The sequence below is a fragment of the Coptis chinensis genome, chromosome 4 (assembly GCF_015680905.1).
Source record: "Coptis chinensis isolate HL-2020 chromosome 4, ASM1568090v1, whole genome shotgun sequence".
NCBI lineage: Eukaryota > Viridiplantae > Streptophyta > Magnoliopsida > Ranunculales > Ranunculaceae > Coptis > Coptis chinensis.
Genome location: NC_141459.1, coordinates 88,030,379 through 88,056,110, shown reverse-complemented (window position 1 = coordinate 88,056,110; position 25,732 = coordinate 88,030,379). Strand labels below are relative to the sequence as shown.

Genomic DNA, 25,732 nt, shown 5'->3' with positions numbered 1-25,732 from the left:
ATTCTACCATACTCATGACTAAAGTAATTATGTTCCACTTCCCACGCTGGGCAAACAATCGCTATTATACTTCTGAATCTATCCATTCTAACCTTTGTTTCCAGAAAACCCATACATGTTATCTTATGCTCTGTAATAAACTTATTCATCTGTTTCGCTTTCATAACCTCGTTCAGTCCCCTAACATTCCAACTGCAAAAATTAATTATTTTGTTTGAGTTAATGATTCCTCCTCTTTCCACTTCCTTTTGGTCTGCCCCTGCTTATTTTCCCAGTAGTAGTTAATTGTTTTTCACTTTCCTTCCTTTGGGCCCTAGTTTGTACAGAGGTACTCACTGGGGTAGCCCTCTCAGGAACAGGACTAATGTTGTTATCTCCAAATAGCTCCGGTTCAGCATCAGATAAATCATCCTCCATGTTAGCTAATGCCTCAAATAAGTTCCTCTATACCTAAAACAATTCTGCATCTGGATGGTTCAGCCTTATTTGTTGGAGAGGAGTCACTAAGGGATTCTCCACCGATGTTTCCGCAGTTCCTTGGCCATCTACTCCATAGATACATTCAACTATACCAGGTGATACTATGTTAACTTGCCTGGTCTCTGTTAGGAATATATAACTTAATTGTACTTACTCTTTACCAATTACCAAACTATACAAACCTTTTGTCTTGTAAGTGTCTTGTACTTCTTAATTAAATCCGAGCCTAGTGTAGATACACTATGTCCTTAAGACAGATTTTTCCCCTCACGGTGCTTGAAGGTTGATGGGAAACTGTCTCCCAAGATAGAATATTTTTCCTTTTATAGAAAGCTAGCACTTCAATTCTATAGAATCAATGAACACAACATAGTATTTGACTAAGAACAGAGGGAGACGAGAAAGATCAGAACTCTGTGTGATCTGGTTTGTCTTTCTCTCCAAATTCATCCACTATTTATAGGTGAGTGGTGCCTTTTCGAAACAACATAGTGACTCTTAGAAAAAAGTAAGCAACTCTTTGAAAAGTCACATGTTTCGAAAAGACACAACATTTCGACATAAAGCACTGTTTCGAACCAGTGCTTATTTCAAAAGGTCACACCTTTTCGGCATGATGCACTATTTCAAACCAGTGCACATTTTGAAAGGTCACACATTTTCGGCATAATGCACTGTTTCGAACAAGTGCATCATTTTGAAAAAGTTTTTCTCACTTTATGTACTGTTTTAAGAAAAACCCATTTCATCTCAACTGGGGTAACTTTGGAGACAAACTACTCATTCATATTTTAATGGATTTGTGCAAATTCATTTTTCTATCAATCCCCCACATGAATGAAAATTTGGCTTCTTCTATCATAAACATCGGATTTCTGTTATTTTACAAATGAAAAGATACCGCATCAGGTCAAGTAGCATGGGAGGCCTTGAACTTGCCTTAGTGAAAGACGATCGGATTTAATTGGATGATCAGTAGACTTCAATTAATGTCCTTGAACTGTCAACCGTTTGTATAAACCTAGACAATCATATTCACGTAGTACCTTCTCGAATACTGTTGGTTCTCACGTTTGTGTTTATTTTGGCCTTAAACAATTCTTGGTTTCAGATAGTGCTTTTGAGATATTTGCCTTTAAAATTCTCGTAGAAGCGGCCCCACTTCGCACTAACATAGGTGATTTCTATAAAGAGTATCCTGCAATACTCCACTTGGATAACATAAGATATAATAAATCATTAAAAGCTTGACTTATCCTGGGTCTCACGACAGATATACACTGTCTTATATAGGAATGGGTTAAAGTATAATATTCATCTCCAGTGCTAACTGAGTCACAAACATAATTTAGTTGGCCCTTTAAACCTAGATCTTGGGATCTCCAGTCAACTAGGTTGGTTTTTCCATTATGATGACTTTTGGTTGATTATCTCAAAGGCTTTAAGCCCATTCCCCTTGATAATATTTCAACTTGCTCTCTTGTTAAACCTTTTGTAAGTGGATCCGCAATGTTATCTTTTGACCTTACATAGTCGATTGAGATAACTCCATTTGAGAGCAATTGTCTAACGGTGTTATGTTTACGACGTATGTGTCGAGACTTCCTGTTATACATGCTACTCTATGCTTTACCAATAACATATTGGTTGTCATAGTGTATACACATTGCTGGCACAAGTTTAGCCCAGTTTGGAATATCCTCTAAGAAATTTCAAAGCCATTCTGCTTCTTCTCCAGCCTTGTCCAATGCTATGAATTCTTATTCCATAGTGGACCTCGCTATGCACATTTGCTTTGAGGATTTCCAAGAAACAGCTGCACCTCCAAGTGTAAAGATATATCTAATTGTGGACTTTGAGTATTTAGTGTCAGATATCCAATTAGCATCGCAGTACCCTTCTGGAATGGCTGGATATCTTGTATAGTGCAGACCAAAATTCTGAGTATACTTTAAGTATCCCAAAACTCTCAGTATGGCAGTCCAATGATCTCTGCCAGGATTACTCGCATATCGACTTAGCTTGCTCACAGAGTATGTTATGTCAGGCCTTGTACAATTCATGACATACATTAAACTGCCAAGTATATGAGAGTATTCTAGTTGAGATATGTTATCTCCAGTATTTTTGGCTAAATGAAGATTTACGTCAACTGGTGGCCTTTTTGGTGTGATGTTATATTTCTTAAACTTTTCAAGAATCGTCTCAATGTAATGAGATTGTGATAGAACAAGTCCATCCTCCGTCCTAGAGATCTTAATTCCTAGGATAACATCAGCGACACTTAAATCTTTCATGTCAAACTTACTAGACAACATTTGTTTGGTAGATTTTATGACATCCATATTACTACCCAAAATTAGCATATCGTCTACATAGAGACAAACAATGACACATCCCTTTTGAGTGCTTTTGACATAGACACACTTGTCACACTCGTTTATTTTGAAACCGTTTGACAACATTACATTGTCAAATTTCTCATGCCATTGCTTAGGTGTTTGCTTTAATCCATATAAGGATTTAACAAGCTTGCAAACTTTCCTTTCTTGTCTAGGAGCAATAAACCCTTCGGGTTGTTCTATGTATATTTTTTTATCTAACTCACCATTCAAGAATGCCGTCTTTACATCCATTTGATGTATCTCAAATCCATGTATTGATGCTATTGCTATTAGCATCCTTATGGAAGTTATTCTTGTAACTGGAGAGTAAGTGTCAAAATAATCCAATCCTTCTTTTTGTCTAAAACCTTTGACCACAAGTCTAGCTTTATATTTGTCGATTGATCCATCAATCTTAAATTTCTTTGTGAATATCCACTTATATCCCAAAGTCTTGGAACCTGGTGGTAAATTCACCAATTCCCATGTATGATTTTGCATTATGGATTCAATCTCGTTATTTATTGCTTCTTTCTAATAAGTAGTTTCTGGAGATGACATTGTTTCCTTGAACGTTTGAGGATTATTTTCCAACAAGTATATTAGAAAATCAGGTCGAAAAGACGTTGCCATTCTTGACCTTTTGCTACGTCTAGGTTCCTCCTCAATTTTGCTTTGTGTAGGATGGTTACTAGTTGTAGTGTCTAAAGTTCTCTTTGTTGAACTTGGCTCTATACACATGTTATACGGAAATGAATTTTCAAAGAATGAAACATTCCTTGACTCAATAATCGTATTAACATGTATATCTTGAATCTCTGATTTATGAACGAGAAAACGATATGCACTACTATTGTTTGCATATCTAATTAATGAATACACAATCAATAGTCTTGGGTCCTACCTTCACCTTCTTAGGTTTAGGGACTTCCACTTTAGCAAGACACCCCCACACTTTTAAGAATTCGTAGGAAGTCTGATGACCTTTCCACAATTTGTATGGTGTTTTAAGCGTCTTCTTGTTAGGAATCTTGTTGAGAATGTAATTGGTGGAAAGCAAAGCTTCCCCCCCACAAATTCTGGGGTAAACCAGAACTTAACAACATAGCATTCATCATCTCTTTTAGAGTTTGGTTTTTGCGTTCCGCAATACCATTTGATTGAGGTGAATAAGGAGCCATAGTTTGATGAATGATTCCATGTTCAAAACAGAAACCTTCAAAAGGTGATTCATATTCACCTCCTCTATCACTCCTTATAGCCTTAATCTTTTCGCTTAATTGATTTTCAACTTCATTTTTATAGTGTTTGAACACTTCAATTGCCTCATCTTTACTTCTCTATAAGTAAACATAACTATATCTAGTGCTATCATCAATAAAAGTAATGAAATACTTTTTACCACCTCTAGTTTGCACGTACTTAAGATCACATATATCTGTGTGTATTAAGTCTAGAGGTTCAGTACTTCTTTCAATGGAATGAAAGGATGATTTGGTCAACTTTGATTCTACACAAGTTTCACATTTATGGTGTGGGTCTATTTTTTTCTTTGGTATATAGTCTAAATTAATTAATCTACGCAAAATATCATAATTAACATGTCCTAATCTACCATGCCATACATTTGAAGACTCAATCAAGTAAATAGAAGATTCAACTTTATTAGCGCTCTTTGGCACAATAGTAAAACAAGACATCCTAAAGAGCCCATCCTGAAGATAGCCCTTACCCACGAATACATCATTCGTAGTTAGTACAAATTTATCAGAAACAAAGACTAACTTAAAGCCATTCTTGCTCAGCAGTGACCCAGAAACCAAGTTCTTGCGAATGTCAGGTACATAGAGCACCTCATTCAGAGTTAGTTCCTTCCTAGAAGTTAACCTCATCACCACCTTTCCTTTGCGTTCAACCTTGGACGTAGAAGAGTTTCCCATAAAGAGTTGTTCTTCATTTTCCACAGCATGATAAGTGGTGAACATCGACTTGTTGGAGCATATGTGGTGAGTAGCACCAGTATCCACCCACCATTCCTTTTCATTTCCAATCATGAGAGATTCAGAAACCACAGCAGATAGGTTCATCTCATTAACATTGTCAGAAAGCGTATCCATTGTCACATTTGCTTCAGTCTTTTGCTTCTTGTACTTCTTTGGCTTGCGACATTCACTTGCCTTATGTCCAGCCTTCCCACAATTGTAGCACTTGCCCTTGAACTTAGTAGGCGTACTACTCTCTTCACCTTGAGTTTTGTTTTGGCGCTTCCACTTTCCTTTAGCACTTGATTCTTCCACAACATTGGCCTTTGCCACCATGGGATGCTTGCCCTTCTTCTTAGATAGACGGTTATCTTCCTCTATCCTTAGACGAACAATCAGTTCTTTAAGATTCATATCTTTGCATTTATGCTAAAGATAGTTCTTAAAATCCTTCCAAGATGGTGGTAATTTCTCAATCATAGCAGCTACTTGGAAATATTCTCCTAGGGTCATTCCTTCAGCAATGACATCATGGAGGATTACTTGAAGTTCTTGGACTTGGCTTATGACAGTTTTACTATCCGTAATTTTGAAATCAAGAAATCTGCCAACTATGAATTTCTTCATGCCATCATCTTCACTCTTGTATTTCTTGTCCAACGAATCCCAAAGTTCCTTAGCAGTCTTGAACACACTATACACATTGTATAATGAGTCACTAACCCGTTAAGGACATAATTTCTACACAAGAAATCAGCATGAAACCAAACATCCTTGGCCAAAACCTTCTCCTTGTCAGTTTCATCAGGGCTTACATCAGGAGTCTTATCCCACATAAATCTTGCCAAGTTAAGGGTGGTCAGATAGAAGAGCATCTTCTGTTGCCAGCACTTGAAATCAATTCCATTGAACTTTTCAGGCTTCTCCCTATGAGGAACAAAATGTGAAACAGCAGTAGGAACAGTAATAACAGGAGTAACTGGTGGTGTTGCCATATTCTAAAATGCAACTACACTTTGTTATTCCCTTAAACCAAAAAAGAAAAGAAAACAGAAACAAATTATGTTCAGTAAAGAAGAAGAAGAAAATATAATCTATCTTAAGTTGTTAGGAATATACAACTTAATTGTACGTATTCTTTACCAATTACCAAACTATACAAACCTTTTGTCTTGTAAGTGTCTTGTACTTCTTAATTAAATCCGAGCCTAGTGTAGATACACTATGTCCTTAAGACAGATTTTTCCCCTCACGGTGCTTGCAGGTTGATGGGAAACTGTTTCCCAAGATAGAACGAATTTCCTTCTATAGAAAGGTAGCACTTCAATTCTATAGAATCAGTGAACACAACATAGTATTTGACTAAGAATAGAGGGAGAAGAGAAAGATTAGAGCTCTATGTGATATGGTGTGTCTTTCTCTCCAAATTCATCCACTATTTATAGGTGAGTGGTGCCTCTTCGAAACAACATAGTGGCTCTTGGGAAAAAGTAAGCAACTCTTTGAAAAGTCACATGTTTCGGAAAGACACACCATTTTGACATAAAGCAATGTTTCGAACCAGTGCCTATTTCGAAAGGTCACACCTTTTTGGCATGATGCACTGTTTCAAACTAGTGCACATTTCGAAAGGTCTCACCTTTTCGGCATAATGCATTGTTTCGAACAAGTGCATCCTTTTGAAAAGGTTTTTCTCACTTTATGTATTGTTTCAAGAAAAACCCATTTCATTTCAAGTGGGGTAACTTGGGAGACAAACTATTCATTCATATTTTAATGGATTTGTGCAAATTCATTTTTCTAACAGTCTCAGGCTTTTCACTTTCTTCCATTTGTTGCCATAACCCCTGTTGGTTCGTACTCACCCTTGTAGCAACTATCGAAAGATTTTCTTGGCTCTTCTTTTAATGAAGTTGATATGATGTACAATGTACATAGCATACTTAGCTCCCTTTCAATATCTACATGGAATACAAACTAAGATTAGTAATCTACAATTTTCTAACAAAGACCAACAAAAGCCCTTTTATATAAACAATGAGACTTGATTATTCAAATGCCACCTACTAAGTACTCAAATTTATATTAGCAAACTGACAAAGAACAAAATATTAAAACCTCTTGGAATTTATTTCAACCATTTGATTTGCCCCTGGTCAATTAAACTAAGTGAGCTTCCCTAATCAAACTGAGGAGCTTGTTCTTGAGCAGGCTTTAAGCTTGGTATCACCTGCATGGAGTGCCAACACTCTTTATAGACGTAGACTGGGAAATCACTTCGTTTGAACGGAAAATGCTTTTTTAGCTCAATTTTATCCTGCATGCATGATAGAGTGTCAATTGTCCCTCAAATAAGTTTAATGGCATCGGTGTTGACAATCATTGTTAATGGAGTTATACCTCTTGTACACGAACAATATAAATCCATACAGTAGAATCATCCATCTAATGCAATAGTTATACCTATTGTATGTGAACACTTCAATGTATCTTTGAAGAATGTAAAAGCGAAGATGCATACCTGAACACCTGGGCATGAAGAAGCCCTACAAAAGTACATGATCGATAGTCGCAGAATCTCAACTGTGAAGTGTTGATCAACAACATACATCATCGAAGTCCTACAAAAAAATATGTAATGCAATTATCAAAACCAAAAAATTGGTTAAACATATCAAAATATTTTACAAAAACAATTGTGCTGTAAATTGTAAATATATTAGCGAACCTATAAATCATGCTGCTTGAGCCAAGGCGATTACCCTCAATTGGTTTGAAATGAATAGAGTTGATCGGCAGCAAGCCCAACACCAGAAATTGTCTTTGAGTTTCAAAATTGTGTTCCTGGCAAACAAAGCATCTAACCCGGCCCCATGAAGAAGAAAAAGAAAAACTCATTAGACACCTAAAGCCCCTCGTTAAAACCCACCTTTAAACCACTCATTTAAGTGATTTGAAGTTTGAATTAAGTTATATTCAACCCACTCATTATACGCAACAATATTGGTCATGCTATTAAACTGAACATTATAAATAACAAATTATTGGAGCAAATGAACTGAAAAGAAAAGGAAAAAAACAAAGGGCGCGACATGCTAGTGAGTAGCAAAATAGGTATAGATACACAGAACTAAAATAACACTCTCATAAAACTCATAACAATTTCTAGGTAACACAATAGTTAGACCAGTGATTATTAAAGGAAGGAATCCCCGTAGCCTACACTCAATGTTTGCGGTATATTATTTCACACAGCCTCTAGATCAAGAAACTCTTTAAATAAGTGATTAATTTTTCACTATTTAAGATGGGAAAAGCCGACACATATGACAACCGTTCTAGTTCTTAGAAAATTGTTTGTTCCTGATAACTAAGATACCCAAAACATGTGAAATTCTAATTAGTTTTAACACTCAATGAATTAAAAGTTATGATGAAGGCATAAACATGATTGAGGATTCAAGATGGCACATGAAGGCATAAGCATGCACATTAATAGACCAACCGTCACCAATTCCCCAACATAGTTGTATAAGTAAAGGGTTACATGTAGAATGTTGAGTTGTTGATGGAGAGAAGAGTTGGATTTAAGTCCAGTTCATTTCACATGACAACCAAATATTTGAGACAAAAGCAATGTGATGTCCAAAAGAATTGGATAGTAGTAGTAATGTGGTATAAAGAAATTATCTTAAACAATAATGACTGGAGATTAAACATTTGTTAATAAACCAAAAAGAGCAAAAATCATCAAATTAAAGGGTATATCAACTTAAGAAGGTAGCAATCTCGATAAGGTGTGAGGAAGCTCCTTTATATTGAAACTCCCTTTTGAAGTCATACTCAACCTCAAAATACTCAACGTCGTCAGAATAAAAAATAGATAATTAAACAGTATAATTGTATAAAGAAACAACAATGAAACCCGACCTAGAGGCTTAAATCTAAAAATGTTGAAAATGAATCTATATATCCAAATATTAAACCAATTTTATGGATCAGTTAAGAGATTTGAGCAAGGTTACCAATTGGAATCCTCAACATGACAACAAAGATAAATTTAGAGGAACGAATCAAAAGAACTTACCAAGTAGCTCTTGACTTGTGGGGAACCAATATTGATGCATGGAAATCAATATCTCGAAAAGGCTTTAGAAGATTAATGGAAGTTATGGTAACTGAACTATTGTGTCCTTTGATTTGCTTGTCAAGAGTTGATGATCAATCTATGAATTTGCAATCAATTTAGAAAAGGCATCACCTTCGTTACGCCCTTTAAAAATACGTAGCCACCTTAGCGAGCTTCTCATCACACAACAACTTCAAAATAGTAAGTTGGTTATTGAACTTGTAAATGTTTTGCTACTTGCGCATAGCCTTACTACAAGTGAAATTTCCCAATTTCATCTGGAAAAAAAAAATAAAAACAGGAGGTTATTATAAACATATGCAATAAATTGATAGTTAGGCTTGTATAATGGCCATTCGAAACTGGTTTGATCAGCATCAAACCTTTGGCTCATAACACAAATCAATATGAATCTAAACTACACATGCTAGATCATCCAAAACCCTAAACATAACAACAATAAGAAGATAAATAAGTTGAACATAATTGGCTTTTAGTTAGGGGGTTCTAAATTACTACCATGGCTTGACAACATTTAGTGGGTCGTTGCACTCATAAACTATGTTGACAGGTAGCAAAGCTTGTTGCCCAACTATACCCACCTGATAAGTAGGTCATATGCAAGGAAGGAATTGATAGCATGTATCACTTTTTTTTATTTGCTTTTTTTTTGTGTGTATTTATTTTGGGGGGTTTAATACTAGTAACCCTAATTTAAATATTTGATAGCTACTAACCGTTGAGAACAAGATCGATGCCATTTTTTACGATAGCCTATGAGACAATCAGTAGCCGTCGATATTGGGCAATCCCAACAGATATCAACCGTCTTAAATAAACTATTATGACATAGTGACTTGACAATGCACCTTGGACATGGAGACCAATAATTTCAAATATTTTTTGTAATCTCAGTTCCATGAACTCCTTTTCATTTTGGTATACTCCAAGGGTCTGTAATAGTCAAGCACACAAACTGCTGCTTGGGCAGCTAGGAGAGGTCCTACTGAATTATTTATGTCCTGTAATGACTTTTTGGAATTTCTTATGAATGAATGAATTTGATGCCTGTGTTATGACACAGGTCATCCTTATCCTTAAAAAAAAGAGAAAAAAGAGAGAGAGAGAATGTGATGATTACCATGATTGATGCAAGTTCCATTGGAATCACTAAGCAACATTGTTTACAGACTTTTCAACTCATGAAAATCAACTACCTCCATGATTTTTCTCTTGCTCTTTTGTTATAGGTTTCACAAGATCCAATGAGCACAATCACTTGGGTTTTCTGACATCTACTCAAGAACAATTATGCTCCAGGAGCATCAATCCGTTTCTTGAGGACTCATTTTTATCAAGACCTCATCCTTGTCATATGGATCTCAAAACTTCTCCTAAAACTAACATGAAATACTAATGGGTAAAAATGTCAACAACCAATATATTTATTGATAGTCATGCTCAAGTGCTTTAGCTATATGTCTTCCAACATGCATAGCCAGATTCGTGTCTTGAACATGCCACACAAGACACACACACTGGAGGGACCGAATCATCAAATGTAGCCTTCAACCAAATTGAACCAGATTTTGGTACATTTTATGTTTTTGTGGAAAGTTTTTTTTATACTATTTTATAGTATGATATAGGTGAAACCGTATACAAATAAAATAAATTTAAAAATAAGAGTAACAATAATTTTTAAATCTTAAATATTTTAAAAACACAAAAAATGAAAAAAATAAAATATTTGCCATGACAATTTGGACATGTTATTTGCAATTGTCACATGGCAAATTCGGCAGTGGCAAATGGTGACAAAATTTGCCTTTGCCACATCTCTTATGAAACATAGCCCAAGTTTTGAAACATCAGAGCATCATCAATACGTTGTTATAATTGGCTGTGACACGTCAGCGTTTTTCAGCGATACAAATTGGCAAATCAAAGTTAAGTACCAACACAAAAATTGTTAAATTTGATTTTGTTTTCTGGACGACAAAACTTGTTCCGCGCTATAACACCCGGCTAATTTCTATTTATTATTTTTATAATATATGATTAATATTAATAATAAAAATAAATAAAATAAAATAAATAGGATAAAGATTAGTGGAGAGAGAGGAAATGGGGGAAAAGAGGATAAACCCTCTTCCCTATTTTTGGGGGGTTTTGAAAAAAAAAAAAAAGAAGCTCAGAGATGGCTATGACTCACAAGTTACGAGTTTACAAGATGAAAATATGTTTCCTGGAGGCGATATCCCCACTTGGGATATATGTCTTGTAGTGGTACTCGGTGTGAGTAAGGCACACAGATATGTGTGATTTGGTAAATGTGTGAAGTGCAAATCGTGGAGTAGAAACTAAAGGTTGGGCTGTGTCTTTTAATAAATGAGTCAACGAGATAATTAATAAGCAAAGTAAAATATTGATTTTACGTGTGACTGAGTTATTGCATATGAATATTTATATATTATGATGTACATGATTTCTTATGAGAAATGTATACGTGGTTTGTGTGAGTTGATACTCACGAGGGATGAACAATGTACTCCCTAGTTGTGATATATTTCCTCGTTCTCATAAGTAGACGAGTAGTTTTTAAGAAAAATATTGGCTTTAAGTATGAGAGAGTTGTTGGACATGATTGGTGATATATTATGATATGATGCATATAATTTCTTACGAAGGAATGTGAATATGGTTAGCGTGATATGATGGATATGGTGGTGTGATATGAATGTTAGTTAATATTGGTGATATATTATAATATGATGGATATGGTGGTGTGATATGAATGTTAGTTAATATTTGTAATATATTATGATATAATGGATATGGTGGTGTGACATGAATGTTAATATTGGCGATATATTATGCCAGATTATATATACCCATAATGGTTGCAGTGAGAGTGAAATAGATGTATACTATAAATGATTACGTTGGGAAATCTAACTTTGTTTTACAGGAGGGTAGGACTTATTAATTTTTTATGCAGAGACGTTGTCCTACCCTAAGACGACGTGCTGGCTTAAAGGTAAAGTGTATCAAACTCATATTTAAATAAGTTATCATATGTGTATATAATAAGTTGAATGTAAATGGAAATTATATTGTGAGTTATTTTGGAAAGTGAGCATGATGAATATTGTTATATGAGATTTCTTGGAAATGTATATTGGGGATTTAAATTTTACTTGGGAGGAAACTGCATGCCATTTTGAAAATACAGAACTAACTTGTCTTCCAAGTTAAATGATTGTAATAGTATATTTCTTGATTTGAAAGATTGAACATACTGCTATACTATTTTATATTTTTAGTCTTACTCATACCAACAAATTCAATTTGCTGACCCATGTTTGCTTTGTTTTGCAACGTGGGTGTGCTCTTGGAAACATAGATGGTGGAGTGCAGTGGATGAGGACACGTGATTTGGAGTTGCTCTTGGAGTCTTCTGGTTTAAGTTTTTCTGAAGTATACGGTTTTGTTTTGAGACAGATGTAATAGAGTTGGTTAGTTTCTTTGTAGTCTAATAATGTGATTGAAGGATTGTCCCTTTTGGTTTTAAATTTAATCTCAGATTATAATATCGTGGTTGAAAATATGTTATTAGAGTTTCGTTTCATCTTGGGTTTTCAGATGATTGAATAGGGTGACGATTGAGATATTTATATCTTGGATAATTCCCTATTTTAAATTTTCTAGAAATTTGGGGTGTGACACGTGCAGAACTTTTTTTACTTGGCAAGGGTAAACTTGTCCCGTGCCAGTCGAATTCATTTCAACCCAATTCCTTCTCTATTTCTAGACTTCCAGTACTCGATTCATCATCCCATTTCACATTTTCAACCAAATTTCTTTATGTTTTTTTGCAATGGATCAACGTCGTCGAGCTGGACGTAAGAAGAGTATTCTGTGTGGGTCGGGGAGTTCAAATCCTCAGGAAAACAAGGGTGAACTCGTACCAGAAAATGATTTCAATTTTCCAAGGAGATTGAGTATTGTTGATCATCTAACATTGGCTCTCGATCCAAACAAGCATGTTTCGAGTTTATATAACACTGACGAAGTAAGTATGGGTTTATGAACGTTGTTCAATTGATTTTTATTTAAAATTGTGTTTAGAATTTATCGTATACTAACTGGTTGATTAAATGCCTCAATGTGTAGAAAATGAGTTCGACGAAATGGAGATGTGCAATGTCGAGCATTAAAGACTTATGGAGTCACCTAGTGGAAAGAGGGGACGATGTGGTGCACATAAGAGCTCAAATTTTGGGAACACCTTTTGGTCCACTGATATCGTGTTCGAGCATTCGGACTGATTATTCACTGATATTTGCATTGGTGGAACGATGGTTGTCACACCCCGAATTTCGACAGAATTCGGAAAAAACATTATTTGTTCTCGACTCTTCGATCTCCGAAGTGTGACGCACTCTCCACTTCCAAAAACCCATAAACAGTTTTAAATATGCGGATAATTAAAAACCAATAATATTTTTAACTTAAAAAAAAGTCCTCTTCATTACAAAAATTAACAAATGCAAATGCAAATAACCTTATCTCAACTGAAAATCTACATCACCTCAAAGGAAAACAAAGTCTATCTTGAAATGCGACGCTAATTCAAACCACAAGTAGCAACCAATCTTCTTCAACACTAAACCTGTTAAGCCTTATCAACTATGTTCATTTAATGAACACACCCGATAAGCAAACATGCAATTCGGGTCAGCATTATAAAAATGCTCGGTGTGAGTAGCTCTAAAATACAACACATATTTATACATATACAAACACAACCCATAAGGCAGTTAGTTCCTCCACCTAGGCACCTTAACTCCCAACAACTAATACGACATTCTTAACTACAATAAGTAAGGCAGGTAGTTCCTCCACTAAGGCACCTTAACTTCTAACAACTATTACAACAAACTATACGCATAATAAATAAGGCATGTAGTTCCTCCATCGAGGCGCCTTAGGTTCTAACATCTAACAAATAACCAACCCAGCATAATATATACGTACCGCATTTCATGCTCAATTACAGAGTGGGTCATCTCTGCCCAAGTAATTAGTTTGACCCACACTTCTGCAAATCCATATACAATCATCTATCTAAAGATACATCAATAACCCACATATTACCATAATTATATTAATTAAGACTTTCTTTGCGTGTCCTTAAAATCACATCGTATCTATGTCTTACCTAGTTTCCCTGGCTACCACAATCGCTACCCAACGCCGAACATATACATCCACATGCCTCCCCTTACATAATGTACCACTCCGTGCGTAACTACCCTGAGCGGGATGCCGCACACCAGGTAACCCTCACGCGAAAGCCATTATGTAAGTACTGCCACTATTCGGCATAAAATATCGTGCGTCTTGTTCTATTTTGCAAACAGAATAATCAAGCCACTATTCGCTTTCGCCGGAAGGGCCATTCAGATTCACCTGAAGCGCCGGAAGGGCCAATCACATTACTTACGCCCGGCGCCATTTAGATTCACTAAAACGCCGGAAGGGCCAATCACATTACTTTACCCGAAGGCCATTCAGATTCACAAACGCCGTAAGGGGCCAATCACATTACTTTACGCCCGAAGGCCATTCAGATTCACTGAAACGCCAGAAGGGCCAATCAAATTGCACACGCCCACACAAGGCAAATCACATGAGTTGTGGTAGCTAGGTTCTAGGGTTTTCGTTACGTAATTTATTCAAATGTCATACATTAATGACTCATAATAATTCCACTATATCACGTGCAGGTTAACTACCTTATTGCACTAAGCCACAATAGTTAGAAATATCTCAATTATATCTCATAACTACTTTCGTCCTGTCACGTGCCAATATATTATTTCACTAAGCCATAATCCCGTGGGAAAATATCCACACATACTATACTACTTCATAGTAGTATCTCACATATAAAATAATGGAGCGTTTATACATTTATGTCTCCAAAACTATTGCATTTAATATATATATCCCAACATATTATATAATGTCTCAATATCAACGTCAAATCTTAATTAGATAATGACAACCAAATTTATACAAGCTTCCACAACATTTTAGCATTGCATTTGTCTATACAATTTAATATATAAAAACGTAACACAATTAAACAATCAACAATCTACAATCAAAGCCCAATATATCTATGCTTTACACACTACTCACGTCAAATCTTAATTAGATAATGACAAACAACGTTATATAATTTTTGATAATATTTTATTATTATATTTGTCCATATTCTTAAATATATGAAAAACTAGAAAAAGTCAACATTCCACGGTCAATAGTCAACGGTTAACGTCAACAATAGTCAACGGTCAATGGTCAAAGTCAACACATCATTGTCAAAGTCAAACTGTCGTTTCCATGTTCGACAGGTTCAGGGTCATAGCCATGGTTCATGGCTAAGGTCAATGTGCATGGCTCATGGGCTCATGACTAAGGTAATGGTTCGGACCCAACTGGCCGCGCCCAAACCCAAACCTTAGAACCCAAAAGTCTCAAACCAACTTATTTATTCTACCTAACCCAATTGGGGACATAAGGACCAACCCACATAAATTAGAAACCGGCCCAAAGAAAACTAATTGGAAAAAGGCCCAAACAAAACTTAATTAAACTGGTCCAAAACACAAATGGGTTCAGCCCAAAATTGAACTGAAACCGGCCCAATCAAAACAAACTAAGGCCCAAGAACTGAAACCGACCCAGGCCCAAGCCCAAACCGATCAACAGTTCTTCTTCCTCACCAATTCTCTCCTCCACCAGCCACCACCACTTCGGCCACCGCCCCTCACTTCATCATATCGGTTTTAACCCAAATCCAAAACCAAACAACATTAACAAAGGCAACAACCTCAAATGCTTAAATCTAAACTTCACCAAAACTAGATTTGGAAGAAATTTCGGCCTCCATTAATGGCTTCTCCAAGCTTCCCACCGCCCGACTCGACAGCCCCACACACACAACCAATAACTACCCATAATCCAACCACAACCAAAATAGTTCAAACAAATACAATAGGATTTTGTTCATGGCTAGGCGATTCTCTGGCCGCCATTAACGCACCTTCAGAGCTTGAACAGCTCCTCCACCACGGATTCTACACCCACATCATTCCCATATACCCCGACAGTTCGACCACCCATCTCTAAACTCCCGACAATCAACCAAAACAAAACAACAAAAATACAAAAACGAATAATGGGGTTTGCGCTGCCACCATTGACGCTCTGTCGAAGCTCCCAACAGTCCAAATTATAACCGACTTTACTAATACAAAAACAGAACAAAACATTGACGAGGAAGAGCAGGAAAAATCACCGGAATCATTGTTCTCTCACAAAACTGTTATACTCCAGTAAAACTGTTATCCCAGTATAAACTGTATATGCGATAGGCGAGAAAAAAAAAAAAGATAAAACTAAAATACTCACAATAACAGTTTATATGGACAGAAATTTCATAAATTCTAAACAGACGAAAATCATAGTTCTAGTAGTGGTGAGAGAGAACTCTACTCACTTGTATTAAAACCCGACGAATCCCTCGTCGTCCGAGTCGTCGCGCTCCAACACTCTAGCAAACGAGCTTCTAGCTCTGCCTCCATTTTCATTATTTTATTATCTTCCAAGAACCCTATTCTCTAGAACAATATGATTATATACTTGGGTCTGAAACCCAAGCCCAACACAGACTCGGGCCCAGAAACTAGGCTCACAAATCTCAAATCCAATCCAGCCGATTTTTAAATAAATAATTAAATTAATAAATAAATAAATAAATAAATACGTATTTTAAATACAGGCATTACAATAGTGGTACACCACGCACACTTTTCAGCTTCCATGTGTTGAGATTGGTATCACACCACTTGACTTTACAATGCTGACGGGTTTAAGTGTGGGCGAGAAGAAGCCAGTTTTGTTTGATTCAAGTATCGAAGATGATTTTGAAAGGTTGAGGACTCTATTGCCTTCGTTGTTTGATTTTGAAGGTAGACTTGTTCTAGGGAATATGGATGCCAGATACATTTTGAACCTGTTCATCAGAGAAATATTCATGCACCGATTAGATTATGAATATTGTATAGAACATGAAGTTGACGCCCTATACTTAGACCCAAACTTTACGGAGGAAGATGAGTTTATCAGGATATTTTTGTTATATTTTTTGGGCCAAGTGGGTTTTACAACAGGAAACTCTAGGGTTCGGGCTGGTTGGTTAGCGTCTTTGGTAGACCTTGATAACTTGGATGATTTTGACTAGGGAGGTGGTTTCATGGCACATCTATATACATGGATTGATTTGTTTGTAAAAACAAATGAAATGGGGAAGCAATGCAACAGAATTACTTGGATACTACAGGTAATTCAATAGGATTTAACTTTTAAGATATAAGATTTTATTTTGTTAGTTAAATATTATATAATTTAAATTAGATACACTTTCATTTGATTATTTCAGTACTGGACTGGTGGTATGAGTATTTGGCTTGCTTAAACCATATACTGAAAAGTGATTGGGATAAGGACTTATGGCCTCGCCCATAGGGATGGGCTGCATTCGGTCATGCTAGATTAAGGGATGAGGTCCATAATGATCTTCAAGCTGCTAGGATCCAAATAGAGTCGAAAAGTGTGAGATATATTGTTTGGAGTCCGTGGCAAGGTTCTCAATTTGAGAATATGCATATCTATCATCATAGTACTCTAATATCGTTAAAAAAATTCACATTGCAAGCCCCTGATATACGTGCTTGGTTCCTTGGAGATAGGGTGACTATGCAAACCATTGGATATAGATATATTCCTACTCCCCCACCCACAAATATGCATGCTATGGATGTACTAGGGAATTTGATTGAACGGTATCGCGTTGAGAGTGTGTGGCCGAGTTTTATTGATTATGTTGATGTGAACTCCACTTTTGATTATGACATTGGTAGAAAGTTTCTAAGGGAAGCCTATATGTGGGTCCACTTTATAGAGGTGCAAACATGGATGTCGCAACTAGTTAGAGTTTTAGACGAGACGTCTAATTCCCAAAACCTGCAAGTTCTACAAGAACATCTTGAGTCTATCATGGTTATCATACACCCCCACCTAGTAATCCATACGATCCATGGTCATACCGCGTTGTTAGTTCTCAGGGAATGAAGATCACATTTCACTTGGAGCGTTTGGAGCTTGTACCTGACTTACAACAGTTTAATGAGGTATATTTATATTTTATTATATTCATTTAAACACACTATATATACTTAACTTAGATACAATATTGACACAATGCAGGAAATAGTGTGTGCTCGCTTATCAGATGAAATGCAAGTTAACTAGGGGCTTCGAGTTAGCTTAATTGAGCACACTCAATAGTATTATGACTATTTAGACGAAGAACGAACTCAAAGAGCAAACGCTGAGCATAGGATGACTAAGATGACAAATGAATTGGCAGCCTTCGTAATTTTATTATATGTTTTACATTTTCAATTTTTTTTTTTATATATCAAATTTTAGATTTTAGTTGCATTGTGTTGATGTTTCAGAGAATAGCTACCGATATCATGCAACAAAATAGTGCTCCTAAGACTCTAAGAGAGGGCGAAATCGAGAGGGAGTGGCAAGAGCAGTCAGGGCAGTGCTCCATAGTGCTATATTGCACTATTTTGTAATAATTTAGTGATGTCATTGTTGTTGTTGTTGGTTGGGGTTTGAACAGGTTTAGGTATATGAATTATGTTGATTAAACAAAGGAGACTATGTCCAATTTTTTTATGCATTAAATTAATTATTACATTGCGTTCATTTAAAGTCAAGACATTTGGGGGCTAGTGAATCTATACATTGTGTTAATTATTACATTGTTTTAACTATTACAACAAGTTTAGAATCTATACATGCTTTTTGTTATGTAGACAAAGAAATTCTCATGTGAACAATCAAGCCCATGTGAACGTGACTAATAAGCCCATGGGCCTCCAAGCCAAAATTGCATTGTATAATAAAAAAAAAATACACCAAAACAAAGGGATCAATTTATATGTTATACGTTGGCATTATTCCCAATGGATCAATTTATATCCGTTAGCATTATTCTCAGAGGATTAATTTATCTCCATTGGCATTTATTCCTAACAGATATATTTCTATCCATTGGGTCTTTGCCTATATATTCAAAGTCATTTTCATTTCTCACTTCAGTTTCTCATTTTCATTCTCTAATCTTTCTCGACTTCAATTTCTATCTCAACTTCAACTACCAATATGGGTGGATCAAATATTGTCCACATTTCTACACCTAAGATTTGTCAGTGGTGTAAGAAAGTTGGTCATTACGCTACTTTATGTCCATACATTAATTAACATCAAATGCCCAAAACCTAAATGCAACGGTATGATGATAGTGGTCATAGCTAGCAATGATGATGGAACATTGGAAGTCAAACTTCTAAAGTGTGATGTTGATGATTATCTCTCAAATATCAACATCTATCATTACAAAAAGGTTGACATACCTGTATGTCATTTTTGCAAGGAAGCAATTGATTTCTGCCCTAGGTGTGGCTTGTGCGATCAATGCAATCCTTCAATGTGTGGTGGAGAAACAAGTCGTACCTCTTAGAATTTAAGTATAGGATATGTAATATTTGTACATTGTTTAATTCCGTAGTGTATTGTCTTTAATTGTTTTGTTTTTTTAATTCCGTAGAATTTTATAAGATGTTTTGTGTTTTTATTTCAAATTAAGTTGTAATGTTTTTCATTTCTAGTTGAGTTGATTTGTTTTTAATTTCAACTTATAAACAAACACATTTTTTCAAGAAAATATACTTTCATTAAAACAAAATACAATTTTATTTAAAGAAAAACATACATGTAAACGATAAAAACAGATTACAACATAAAACTTAAATAAATTAGTACACTAAAACATAATCTAAGACCACTCAAGTACATGTCTAAGAATATTCAAACAACGTTCATGAACAAATTCAACTCCTTTAATTTCTAAAAACATACGTTTCGCCGCAGTTTTTCGCTATTCATCGCTATTGAAAGCACTAACAATCCTAAGTGCACGCTGCAAGGTAAGATATTTCTTACAATTTTTGCAACTCCTCTCAAATCATTCCAATAAGACTTTATTGGTTCTATCTCCACGATTGTCGTTCTGTCTGAATATTTCACAAGTTCTATCCCAAATAACTCGCCTAGGTCCATAATTTTACAACGCAATATTCTGCTTCATTTTTTCAAGTGCAACCATATGTGCTCGACACAATAATTCATATTCAGTAGAGATGAATTCCAAATTACGTTTTGGACAAGGATGATGCTCCATATTTTGAAAATTGGCGAGAGAAAGATTAGTGAATTGGTGATCCATTTAATGAAATAAGAAAGATAAAAGAAGATGAGTGAATTGGTGAAAAATAAGTGAGATAGTGAAACAATATATATAGGCCACAAGGCCAACGAACCTAAATAATCCGTTCAGGCCAAATGGTAGAAAAGGTCAACAGTACAAAATCGAGCCATTTTTATTTTTTATTAAAAAAAAAGAAAAAAAATTTAAACAGCAAAACTTGTCCGGTGCGGCTTATTTCTATTTTTCTCACGAATTTGATTTAGAATTTGACAATTGTTAGAAAACAAATCGTATTTTAGCAGCGCATTGGGGTCAAAATTGTCAAAATCATTTCCATATGAAACATTAGAAATGGGATATAACATCACTTTGACGATGCTCTCAGCTTCATTATGCTAGTCTTCTGTATAAACTAGTATTACAACCTACAATCTCACAAGTCTCTCTCTCTTCTTTTTTCCTCTCCCTCTCTCTTCTCTCTCTGGATCTCTCTTTTATCCCCTTCTCTCGTCCATGGTCTCTCCTCCTTCCAAGTATCGCGGCAGTTATCTTGCAGTTAAGGTTCCGCTCTCCATCTCTCCACGTATCTCAGCAGTTCCAGAACGGTTGGGATACCACGGATCTGATCCTGTGCAACCTGTCTCCCCCAGCTATACCGCATCCGGTCCCATTGTTACCACTAACCTCCTACGTCATGTATACGTCCTATACAGATGCCCTCTCTCGGTCGTATTGATGGTCCGCGAACGACAATGGGGCCGAGAACTTCCCGGTCTCATTTCATACACCTTTCTTGGAATACTTCTCTTTCCTGACCCTTGCACGCTGTCCCCTTATCTTCTTTCTCCCAGCACGTGCTCCACGTGCTTCCTCTATACTGCCACCTGGAAATATGGCGCACGCCTCGTTTCTTGCCCTTTCGAAAATCGAGACTATACATGTCCCCATTTCCTTGGTTCTCTGTTGGTTAGTACCCTTATGCCCTTGCCCCTTCAAATCCCGCTCAAATCTCTCTCTTCTCTCAAAACCCTCAAAACCCACAAAAACAGTAAACCATCACCATCTCTTCAAATTCCCTTTCTTCAAACTCTTCCCTTATCGTCCCCTCATCATTTTCTTCGATAACTCTCCGGACAGTTTGGTTCTACGCCCTCCATTGCTTTGGCCCTCTCTCGTTACAAGTTTGTCTTCCCCATTAAACTGTTTTCTTTTCCTCTCATTATTTGTGTATTCACTATTTTTGGAAGGTTTGCTTCCATCAGTTTCTTCTTTTCTAAGATTGCGCATCTATCTCTTTGTAAACTACCCTCTTAGTACTGTTTCCATTATGTCTTCATCGGAATGTGAGGCTATCTCCTCCACCCAATCCTCCGCCACCAAATCCGGATCCTCTACCCCTAGATCTAGCCAGCACTCCGCGGACCGATCTGAGTTCCCGGCTTCTGATTCTACCGATCCCACCGCTGTTCCATCTACTTCTGGTAGGAAACCTTCTCTGCCTCTACCGCCGTCTTACTATCGCAGACCCAATCTAGATGCCGTTAAAGCCGCTTATGGCATACCTAGTGACATTATTCTTGAACACGTGTTTGGCGTCACCCACTTTCCTCACTTGGTACCACCGCGCCCCGGTTATCTCGTCGCTACTGTAGGACAGATAGCGGCTGGTTTGCGTTTCCCCTTGACTCTTCTTGACGTCGAGGTCTGTAACCATTTCAACATTCCTCCATGCCAAGGCATAGGTAACTTCTGGTGTGTTATGTATGCCGCCAATCACTACAATGTAACTCACTCCCCCAAAATCCAACTCCGCGATATCCTTGCCCACTTCTATATAAAAAAAAGCACTAAACTGGGGAGTGTGGGATATCAATCCTTCTGCACTCGTCCACAAAAGAAGTCTTTCCTTCTTCACATCACCACTTCTGATAAGGTGTGGCACCAGTACCCGTTGTATGTGTCCGGTAGTTTTTTATCCGTAGACCTCCCTCCGGAAGTTTCTCTGAGGCATCTCCATTTCCTAACAAGTGGTAAGTAAGCCGTTTTGAGTCACGGTATTTATATCTCACTTGTTGTTAACTCGTCTTTATTCTTGGTGATGTAGGTTGGAGACCCGATTCGCGATCCCAGATATACAACGGTGTTTACTCAGAAATTTTCCAATCCCTCCGCGAACTAGGGAGTGCCCAGTGCGAAGTCCTCGGCATTTATCCGGAAAAAGCCACTCCTCTCTTACTTGACCCTTCTTTAAAAGACATTGGCAAATACCAAGGCCCCCTCTATCGTCTGCCGCCCCCCAAAGAAAGAAAGCCCAAACCATCCCCACCTCAAAAAAGAAAGCGCCCGGCCTACAAGTCTTTCAACTATACCACCAAAATCTCTCATTCACGAGCAGTTGCCCAACGTGCCGCTGCTGCTAAAACTAAGACCACTACCGCGGAGAACATTCATCCTTCATACTCCCGTGTGGCTGAGTGGGAGGACGATTTTGTCCATACTTCCGCCCCTTCTTTCGCTACCAAAATGGACGTGAACAAGTACAAGCTTTGGGACAGCGACTCTGATGGAGATGCGCCTGTCGACGTGTCGAACAAGAGCCCTCCCACCAAAAGGGCTAAAATTTCTTCCACTGCTCCTCCACCTACCACTGGCCGCAATGAACCTCCGCGATCTGCTATATCTTCTCGTTGCCCCAGACAGGAGTCTTCTTTAGTTGGTCCTTTAACATCCGGACCTGTCGAGGTGTGGCATCCCAAGTTCAAGGCTAGGGACCGCGATGTCACTACGCGAGACTTAGCTTTGGAAAATCCAGCTGTTGCCGCCTCCTTATTTTTCAGCTCTCATCTCCCTCGGGATCAAGCTTATGGAGATTCTGGTACCGTTGCTTCCCATAAGGCATCCATTTACACTGGATGGGAAAAGGTATGTGTTATTGTCTCTATTGCTCATTATCCTTTGTGCTACCCTTTAACCCAATATGTCTCTGCAGCTGAGTCTAGATATCGGCTATGTGCTGCGCGGCCTTACCAGCACCGTGGAGAACTTGGAGACTGCGAAGCAGGAGATACATGGCCCTGATGGCTGGAAAGCAAAGTATGCCACGCTAGAGAAGGAAAGGGACGAGTTGCGGATCAAGGCAGTCAAGATCCACAAGGAGCTCCAGGAAAAGCCCCAACTACGTAGCGGGTCAATTCTAAAATGGAAAGCCTCAAAGAGAGAGACTTGCCACTCAAGCTGCTGTAGATAAGGCCGTTAAAGAGGTCGCAGATCGATTCTGGAGCCTCGCTGCGAAGAAGATTGCACGGGAATTACAACAGTAGCTTGATCAGCTCAGCACTGCAGGCCGACTTCTCCCAGCGCCCACTCCTGTTGCTGATACACCGCCCTTGGTATCACCAACCGTGCATCCTGAAGCTGCCGAAACGCCTACCCCTGACGTGACGACTCCTATGACCAGCGCTGACCCTTCTCTAGTGGAAACGAATGAAGACGCCAACATGGCTGTTGGTGAAAATGAAAATACTTCTCTTGAAGAACCGACTACTAATCCTCAACAGTGACCCTCATCGAATTTCTTTATTTGCTAATGCCTTTGGATTTGTAATTTACTTTGAATAATTATTGTGTCTTTGTGAGAAACAATGTCTTTTGTTATGTGTTTTGACAAGTGCTTCATCGAGATATTACTATTGCGTAGTAGTTGCAATCGACTTGCATTATACTCTTTTTGTAGTGTAATTTACTATCTGTCGTACTTCTATTTCGGCATATTTCTACTTCGTTATACATTGGAGCCATTGAACTATATGGTACCTTGATTTAATCTCTTTTTCATTTGCATTTGCAAACTCAGTTAGCGTGACATTAGCTAGAATTAAGCCCCATGTATTCGGGCCGCGATACGGTTGGCGGCGGCCTCCCCCCATTTTTTAACAATTTTGTGAAGCTAGTCGGGTTGCCCCATTTTGATTCGGACATGAAGTCCGCGAAGGGCTCTTCCCCGCTCTTCCCCGTGAAGCTAGTTAGTTTGCCCCAGTTTGATAGGACATGAAGTCCCGAAGCTCTTCCCCGCAGGGTTTGCCCCAGCCGTTTGATTAGGACCCATTTGAAGACATGAAGTCCGCGAAGGGCTCTTCCCCCGCTCCCCATTTGTATAGGCTGTGAAGCTAGTTAATTTTTGTTTGGACATAAAAAGTCCGTGAAGCTATTTGTATTAGGGTTAGGGTTGCCCCCAGCTTGATTCGGACATAAAGTCCGCGAAGGGCTCTTCCCCGCTCTCTCCATTTGTATTAGGTTACCCCAGTTTGTTCGGACATGAAGCTAGTTAGGGTTGCCCCAAGTTTGATTTGATTCGGACATGAAGTCCGGGCGAAGGGCTCTCTTCCCCGCTCTCTCCATTTGTATAGCTGTGAAAGCTAGTTAGGGTTGCCCCCAGTTTGATTTGGACATAAAGTCCAGCGAAGGGCTCTTCCCCGCTCTCTCCATTTGTATAGCTGTGAAGCTAGTTAGGGTTGCCCCAGTTTGATTCGGACATAAAGTCCGAAGGCTCTTCCCCAGACTCCATTTGTATAGCTAGTTAGGGTTCTTCCCCGCACTCTCCCCAAGACTATTTGTATAGCTGTGAAGCTCCAGTTAAATAGTTGCCCCGGTTTGATTCGGACATGAAGTCTGCGAAGGGCTCTTCCCCGCAGGGTTGTATAGGCCCAAGCTAGTTTGATTTGATTCGGACATGAAGTCCGCAAAGGGCTCGTCCCCAGCTCTCTCTTGCTGTATAGCTTTGAAACTTGATGGGACGGTTATATTCATCCTTTATTTTATTTCTATTATCTACTTCTAACTCGATTAGAAGAAGTGCTTGTTTATTTCATAGTCATAAAAATAAACAATACAGATGATGCGCTATCAAATACGAAAAGATTTAAGAAAGGTCCTAGACATGGAACTCTTTCAGCATTCTGATATTCCACGGTCTGTCTATCTTTGCTCCTGCTGTAGTCTGTAATCCATAAGTTCCAGATGTACCCTTCTTACTGATGACATATGGACCTTCCCAATTTGGCCCCAACTTTCCGTCGTTGTCTTTCTTGGTGGCTGGAGTAACACGTCGCAGCACATAGTCACCCACATTGAAACTCCGTGGCTTCACTCGTTTATCATATTGTCTCTGCAGAGTCCGATGGTATTCCTCCAACCGAATACGGGCTATCTCTCTTTTTTCTTCCACAAGATTCAAATCCACGGCTAATATTTTCTCATTCAGCCCGCTTTCCACCGCTTTCATTCTCGTCGTGGACTCTATCATCTCTACTGGTATGACGGCCTCTACTCCGTACGCCAT

General features: G+C 37.8%; 1 protein-coding gene across 1 annotated transcript; it reads right to left on the bottom strand.

The window, feature by feature from the left end:
• Positions 1 to 25,324: 25,324 nt before the first annotated feature.
• Positions 25,325 to 25,732, bottom strand: LOC147505444 (uncharacterized). The gene has a single exon (XM_086605548.1). It carries the CDS (start codon positions 25,730 to 25,732, stop codon positions 25,325 to 25,327), a length of 408 nt encoding a protein of 135 aa, XP_086461674.1.